An 8,158-nucleotide genomic window follows, 5' to 3' on the forward strand; every position below is an offset into this window, starting at 1 on the left:
TTACCTATGTTTCACAAAATATGAACGCATCCGTTTAAAATATAACTCCAAAGAGTAGAGTCACATCCACCAGCACCTCTGGCTCGTCAGGCTTATTTGAGGAGCGGGCTGACCGCGGGCGGGCGGGGCCGGCGCAATCAACTAACTAGATCAACCCGCGGCAAACACAATTGATAGCAAAACTGCAGTGGGGACCCTGGGCCCAGTGTGCCGCCGCCACTGACAGGGGCCTACGCAAATCTGCTTTGCACTAACAGGGTTAAAGAGTGAAAAAAACTGCCAGCGAGCGCATAGATAATTCGGTTTACTTTTTTTTCAAGTTGCAACTGTGACTGGCTGTTGAGAAAAATTGGCTTTATTGTTAACGGGGATAAAGGGACTCCGGAGTTACGGACAGATATAAGTATTTTTAGCTTTCCATTGTTAGTTTTATTGTCTGTTGCCTTTGATATTTGTCTGCACCGACTTTCCAAACCTAGTTGTGTAAACTATAAGTTTTGTATGTAGGGCTACTAATCCTGATCTTAACCAGGCAACATTGTGTGAATCGTACGTTTGATAATAAAGTACGTAGTTATTTTGGCTTCCATCTGTTCCACACATTTAGCCATTTGGGTTTTATGATCGCGGTCATAATGTCAATGTTTGCTACAAGCACAAACTATAATAATATCTTCTTGTACGTAGGTACTTACTGAAAATTTAATTCTTTTGGCTTGTATCATTGTTGCAGCTACTCAGTTATCCTATCTTAATTCCTATGTCAGTACATAATAATTTACTTACCTACTAATGAAGTTAAAAAACTAGGGTATAAAATTAAAAATACAAGTGGTATAATTTGTGAAGATCATTTTTTGTATTTCATATCTCTACATTATTTACATAACTATTACATCCATCTTTAATAAATATCTTATATTACATTATTTACAGATTCAAATTAACACTATACGTTGGCTTAACATTACAATATAATCAGTCGTCGTCGTCGAAGCTTATTTGGCCTTACATGCCTCGAGTCGTCCATTTTAACATTAATAATCTTTTATTTAAATCATCCTACTTACACTTACAACTACCAACTTTGACAAGCTTGAACACATTTGCAATAAAAATCTTTTTAAATACGACATCTTTATGTACACCAATTTGTTAGTCAAACAATCCTATCTCTTAAAATCTTACAATATAATCTATATAATATTTCCTGTAATATAAATCTACTTCTGTATCTAATATGTACAAGCTCATAGTTTTATCACATTTGAACAGCTCCGCTCCGCGCGGACACTAAATTTAACACCCATTTTATTTCGCTAGTAGAGTCAATATGGCCGCCAGACGGACTTTTGCGTGGAGATGGCACCATTTGCGATCTTGGTGGATATGGGGCTGGAGGAGTGCAGGCGCGTGGCCCGCGATGACGGTGCCTTGAGCTCGCATCGCGGCGGCCGCGTGGTGGAGTCCGCGGCCTGCACCCGCGCGTCGCGCAGCGCCAGGCTGGCGGGCCGCGCCGGGTGGAACGCGGACTTCACCACCTCGATCACCTCCTCGTCCGACTCGTCCGACATCGTCGCCTCGTGCGTCGAGTTCACGTCCGACTTGGAGTCCGCCTTCGATCGGTCCGGACTCGCGTTGATCATGCTGCGGGGGCTGCCGCTGTGTCTGCTGCTCGTCGGCGACAGGTGGGCACTCGAGGCGTCGATGGAGGACACGTTGCTTTGTAGATTTCTAAGACCGGTGAAGTCGAATGGGTTTATGCCGTTCTTCATGGATAGCTCGGGTGGCATCTTCATCGCTAGCTCTGCAGGATGGGGAGGGAAGGGCAGGAGTCCGTTGGGCGGCAGGAAGGCGCCGGGCGGCGGGAGCAGGCCGCCGGCGGGCAGGCTGGCCATGGCCGGCGGGAACGGGAACAGTTCGGCCCCCGGCAGCGCGGGCGGCGTCGCCAGCGGAGCAGTACCTCCTGAGGACAAAGAAAGATAACGTTAGTATCGATCGCACCTCATAAATGTTGCTCTTTGCTCGAGCTCCTGTTGTCTGATTCAAGAACATGACGTAATATGAGAGACGAGCCCCCGGGGATGTTCCGGCGCGCGGGCACTCCGCCGATTCCCTGAACAGCGAGGGTGCATAATCGTACTAAGGATAATGTACAATCTGTAGGCGTTTAAAGGCGGCTTCATCGAAAGGGATGTTTTTTTAGTGCTACATCGGGAGGGTGAGGGTGCAATATTTATTTATCCGACTGCGACGTCGTCCGTTACGATGTAGAGGCGATACGTCGCCGTAATGCGGAGCGACATGTCTCTTTTCTGTTGCTTTGTGTGTGCGGCATTAGCATGCAGGCGGCTGCACCGGAGACGCGGCACTCACCGTCGATAAGCAAGCTATCTCCGCGCGCACAAAGAGTAGGGGGCCAAATGTGAAATTTTCATTAGCACCGGTGTTGAAAGTTCTTGTACTCGGACAAGCTTTGATTCTCGATAGCGTGTAAGAGAAGCGGCGCATAAAAAGGACACGACGGAGGCGCAGATTGGGCCACAAAGGGCTCGGAGGTGGTGCAGCGCTCGCTGCAATTTTGTACTTTTTCTGTTCGTAACAGTAGCAGTGCTGCGCAGACCACTTTAAAGGCAGCGAGGGTGGTGGGGGGGTAAGTAGGGGGTAATTTGGTGAGGCGGGGACCAATATCGGCGTCGCGCCTGATTGAGGTGATCCGGGCCGCGCCGCTGGATTTGATTCTGTTTTACACCGGTCGGTATTTTTAATTAGTGTTTATTGAATCGATCATTCCGCGAACTTATAGAGCCGAAAAGATTTGGCCAATGGTCCGTGCAAATGCGCAATGGTTTTTTTCGTCAGGAAATTGGATCTCGTAAATATGCTTGCTAATAAAGTACCTATTCACTTCCACTTTACATACGGGCTTGCTATTTGCCTTCGTACAGTCGTATAGCTCGAACCATGAAAAAAGCAATAAGACATGTTGGAGAAGTATTCCCCTTTCTAATATGATCTCTCCATTAATAACTCCGGCGAAACTCAGTGAACAAACGGAGCTAATGTAGGTTTAATAAAAGCCCGTAGGTGTTACAGCGCTCCTCGCGTTTCAGCGACGGAAACAAAAAGTGGTCGACGCGGCCGCCTACATCGGAATAAAATTGACTCCACACTCTCTCGAACGTGAAGGCGTTGCTTTTTGCACGTTTTCTGCGCCCCCCCGCCCCCCGCGCGCCCCCGCTTGGACTTCAACGGGTGGTTTGGTTTTGCTTCGGTCGGGGCGGTGTTGTTTGCAGCGCTCAAGAGTTACTTCTTTTATTTGAGCCGCTTTTACGTAGCTCGGCCTTGAGGGTGGCTCTGAAGCCCGGAACATGTTTTCGAGTGTTATTTGTTGAATCGGGGAATTTTTAAATTAACAAACGTAACGGTATCTGTTTGCTGCTGGCTCACATAACAGATGCCTTATTAGGCCCACATAAACATATCTACTACAAATCTTCAGAACTTGACTTGACATGAGAATATGCTCACATATTAAGGTTCAAAGAATGATAAACAAAATGGTACAAACCTTTAACAAGTGCGGCAGCCTGGTCTCTAAGCTGCGGCGGCCGGAAGTAGTCGGCCCAGGCATAGTTGAGGTAGGCGGCGTCGAGCCAGCCCGAGTTCAGCAGGAATGGACTGAACGCGCCGGGGTGGCCGTAGCCGTAGTCTACGACAAAGAGACATAAGTTTAGTAAAAGGAAATACATAAGGGCGTATGGTGGGAAATTAAATGAGTATAGTCATCAATGATTGAAGATGTCTTAGTTTTTTCGAATTATGTGTAGTAGAATAGTGATGGTACCTATACATCTACATCTGTGGCAGCATCCGCAAGCGTAAAAATCACAAAGAAAGAGCATAAAGCTGGCGACACACGGGCCGCGCGTTGTTTATCCGACGATAACAACGGATTGTATACAACTTGGTATACAACGGATAGTATACAAGTATACAACGCAAGTTTACTGCAGTCGGCGGCTCCTCTGAGCCGGCTTTACGACTCGCCCTGTCACGTTCCCTCGCCTAATAGCGAACACAACTTTTATTTGTTTAATCGATAGCCTACTGAAGATGCCACCGGCTATTTCTGACTTTTATAGCGTTTTTAATCCGAGTGATCTCGATCGATGCTGCGATCAGGTGTATCGGCGATTTTATTACAAGATTAAACTGTTTACGAGCACTCCTGCCACTTTGTTTCGTTGCTGTAAACAATTCTTTCAAGCTATTTAACTTCACTAAAATCGTAGTTCGAGTCTAAATTAAGAAGTGCCTTAAACAGTTTGTAATGGCTGTAAATTCTTTTGTTTCAGATAATCAGGTGTGTTGACGTATTTATTGCACGATAAAACGTGTATAAAGCGTTCGCTTTATGTGTGTAAACAGTTCGTCTGTCGGGGATTAGCGCGCAGCGAGTGCGTTTCCCAAATCGTGGGTATTTTAAATTAAGAACGTGATGGATGACCTGTCGCAGCCGTCACGCGGCGAGGAACCCCGACATCATCCAACAATAATAAGTTAAATGTGGAACTCGGAAATGGCCCATTCCATTTGTTAATGCCAGTATTCAATTAAATTCTGTTCCCTAACCCTTGCACCCGCGTGGATTTGAATGATTAAGTGGAAGACACTTTTCATGTATCAATTTGGTTGTTTAAGATACGCTCATTGTTTTTTTAAATTAATTGTTTCGTTTGTTTGTTCTAGGTTTAGGCCGGCAGAAAAAAAATGTGAACGGCCTCTGGAATGTGGCTCAAACAAATCAAAAGCCATCGCGGCCAAATTGGTACCGCTTACGACAATAAACGCTTAAAAGATACGACATAAGTGTCAAATAAGAGCGTTAAATGAGAATGAGATGCGAGTGTTGTGTCAACTCGTAAATCTCATAAATTAATGGGGAAGAGACGGGAGCGCGTTAAATAAATGGAATCAGAGTTATAGCTCATAATTTTGGACGATGTGGCGTATCCCATGCCTGCCTGCCATCAAGCGTCGAAAACTCATTGTTCTATTGTTTTTCGTCTGCTGTTTGATTTATTTGTCTGCCGTCTAATGCTGAAAATATTTGAGTGAAACTTCGGTGTCCCGGCCAATCAGCCCGGTTGAAACCACAGCGTCGGCAGCAGTTTCTTAATAAATCCATGAGTCAGCCAGTTATGAGGGTCGGCAAGGGTTTAGCAGGAACATAAAGTCCATATTTTAGAGGGCGAGGGCGCGGGCAGGGCAGATCAAACGGGGACTTTACGACGCGGGCCCAGATTGTTTACATCTGCCGCGCGCCCACCGCAACTCAACTTGGAAACCACTGGATCTGCGAGTGTGCCAGTTCATATACATAGCACGGTTTGCGCTCTGATGTTTCGTATACCTATGTGTTTTTCAAGGTTTTGTTAGAAATATAGAGCTGAATTCATTGGATTACACTTAGAAATATAATTCCTATATAGTTAACTAACAATGTTAAACCTACTACTAGTAAAACAGCGAATTTGTCTGAAAGTACTTGCATTGTGAACTGGATTTGACAGTCCTGTTAAGCTTGATTGATTTGATGGAATAATTCATACAGTTTGCTATGAGTAAAATAAAATTCAAGAATGTGTTTATAAAGTGATGTGTTTGGGGACCTTGAAGAACATTCGTAGTTAATTGCTGTCTGGTTGGTGCGGCCATAAGTCGGTCCATTGATCACTTTATTAACTCCCGTGCTTTGAAGTTTATTGCTCGAGGATGTTAGTTTTTCCGCATACTGTCGTTTTTATTATTGACCGAAGTTCGGTTTGTTTATACGGAGCGGCGCGGGCGCAGCCGTTTTCAAAATAGATTTGTGGTGAACTAACTTTATGATGACGGTACATTTGTTGGTTGCTATTAATTCCCTACATTTACTATAATTTTATTATTTTTACATTTCTTTCATTTAAAAGGGACTCTGTGGGTGTGTGTGTGTGTATGTATGCACAGTATGTAGTGATTTGACAACGATTGATGTATGATAAATAATTGAAATGCTGATAATGAGGCCTAAATGTTTGTTTTGAGTGAGAGTTCAGGCCGTAATGGTTTAATCACTCAACATTAATTGTTTGTTTACAATATCAACCCTGAATTCCAAAGCTTTTGATATCAAACTTAATAGGCGATGTGTCTACGTGACTGCTAATTATATTATAAAAACTATTTCATAGTTACTTAATAACAATTAGTAATAGCATCCGGCACGTACTCGCAATTAACAAGATAAAAATAGAAGAAAATGCAATCAGGTTCTAATGAATCTAATGATTCAAAATGGGGTGAGCTTAATGCCAGTAAACAGAATTTCTTCCAGTTCAACAATGCAAGCTACGCCCTCGAATGGGGTGATTCAAAGACGTATATTTTAAGAAACAATAAGAAAGAACATTTATTTATTTCTGGGAGTTGTTAAAAGATTAAACGGGAACATAAAGTGGGGTTTGATTGACGAGTATTGTGTCGTTCCATTTGTCTACGCGGGTTCCGCTAAATTAATGATTGTGTACAGTGAATTCAAATTTTATGCTCGTAATTAAAAAAGTTAGCTGATGATTTTGTATGCATAAAGCCATTGATTATTCAGTTGTTTTTGTAAGTATGGGAAGTATATAAGAAAAATAGTAGAGTAAATTTTATATATGTATTTTATGAATAACAAAAGTTTCAAAGTTTCTGAAAAGGTGCATACGCATAAAACTTTTTTGTTGCAGTATTTTGAGCTTTAACACTTAAATGTTTTGACCCAAATGCAAACCTGATATAGACGTAACATACAAAGATTAAAAGTTAGTTAACATCGAACTATCTGTGTATAACTAGAAATACGAGTATATAGAAGAGTAATAGCGACATACATGAAACAGCCGTCCATTACTATGTCAAAACACATTAAGAGATGCCTGAAGATAAAATGAAAATGAGAAACAATAGTAATATCTGTGTAAATCCGCGTTGAGCCGCAAAATCGACCTCGGGACTGCGGCCTGGCCGCCCGCCAGTGCGCCCACGCATGCTAAACTACACCTAACACACTATTCTAAACTATACAATAAACTGCATACACAGCTTCAATTAACCCTTCAGTAGAACAACACAAAAAGTTACAAATAGTTGTTATTAAAAATTTGGTCGAGACTTACAATACTCACTTTGCTTAGTTCTGGGTTCTCTCGGGCCGTCGACGGTGACCTTGATGGCCTTGGTGTAGGTGGCGACCTGGCTCGGGAACGAGCTGATGGTGATGGTCAGCGAGAAGGACTTCCCGCGCCCGCTGCGGCCCACGAAGCGCAGGTCGTTGAACTTGGCCACCTGGTTCTTCATCACCGCCGTGCAGTTCCTCAGCTCGGCCATGACGTTCTCGTCGTTGCCGGCCTTGATGGTGACCAGCGTGCCGTCCTGGATGTCGTCCAGTGCGACCACCTTGAACGCCACCGGCAGCGACTTGTTGGAGCGCCAGTGGCCCGGCAGCGCCGAGCACAGCACCGCCGGGGACCCCGTGGGCACCAGCTCGCCGTGGCTCTGCCGGTAGTACTCGTGGATGTGGCTGTACACGTCCGCCATGCTGGGCGCCGGGCTCGCGTGCGGGAGGTGCATCGACGCCAGCCTACACTACACTCGACTCTACACACCACAGTCTCTGTTCACAGTACACGCGACTCCGCGCGTGAGGAGCGACTCGCGAAGTTGATAGTCTCGCGTCGCGGGAGCGTCTGCACCACTTGTTGGGCGCGAGCAAGACGCCGGGCGGGAACGAAAAATAACTAGCGACCGAGACCACAAGCCGAAGACGACCGACGCGCGCCGAGGGGGACGCGTGCTGCGGGGACTCGGTTACGACTGATGACTGCGATACGACGCGACTTTTTCCAATGGTCAATATTTTGCGTTCGCGCGGTCGCCGCCCCCCACCCTGTGGCGGCCCCTACGTCTCGTAAAAAGCGGGAAGGAGACGAAGGGTGCGGGCCGCGCGGGACCGCAGCGGGAACGAGCGGGACGTGCGCGGTCGGTCTCTGCGTTTTTATAAAAATGCTGGCGGGAGCGGGACGGCGCCGGGAGCCGTCGTGGGTCGGAGTGAGACGGGTGTTTTTTTTTG

At 45.5% G+C, this 8,158-nt stretch overlaps 1 protein-coding gene across 2 annotated transcripts; it reads right to left on the minus strand.

Annotated features, from left to right (window-relative positions):
• Window positions 1-835: 835 nt before the first annotated feature.
• On the minus strand, window positions 836-7,947 carry LOC105380089 (segmentation protein Runt). Of its 2 annotated transcripts, none has more exons than XM_038117065.2 (3): window positions 7,206-7,947; window positions 3,572-3,712; window positions 836-1,966 (listed from the first exon to the last, which is right to left on the minus strand). In XM_038117065.2, exons 1-3 carry the CDS (start codon window positions 7,657-7,659, stop codon window positions 1,329-1,331), a joined length of 1,233 nt encoding a protein of 410 aa, XP_037972993.2. In that variant the 5' UTR covers window positions 7,660-7,947; the 3' UTR covers window positions 836-1,328. The 2 variants fall into 2 exon arrangements, with proteins under 2 accessions (XP_037972993.2, XP_037972994.2); XM_038117066.2 differs by having other exon boundaries at window positions 7,215-7,945.
• Window positions 7,948-8,158: the final 211 nt, after the last annotated feature.

The sequence above is a fragment of the Plutella xylostella genome, chromosome 3, assembly GCF_932276165.1.
Source record: "Plutella xylostella chromosome 3, ilPluXylo3.1, whole genome shotgun sequence".
NCBI lineage: Eukaryota > Metazoa > Arthropoda > Insecta > Lepidoptera > Plutellidae > Plutella > Plutella xylostella.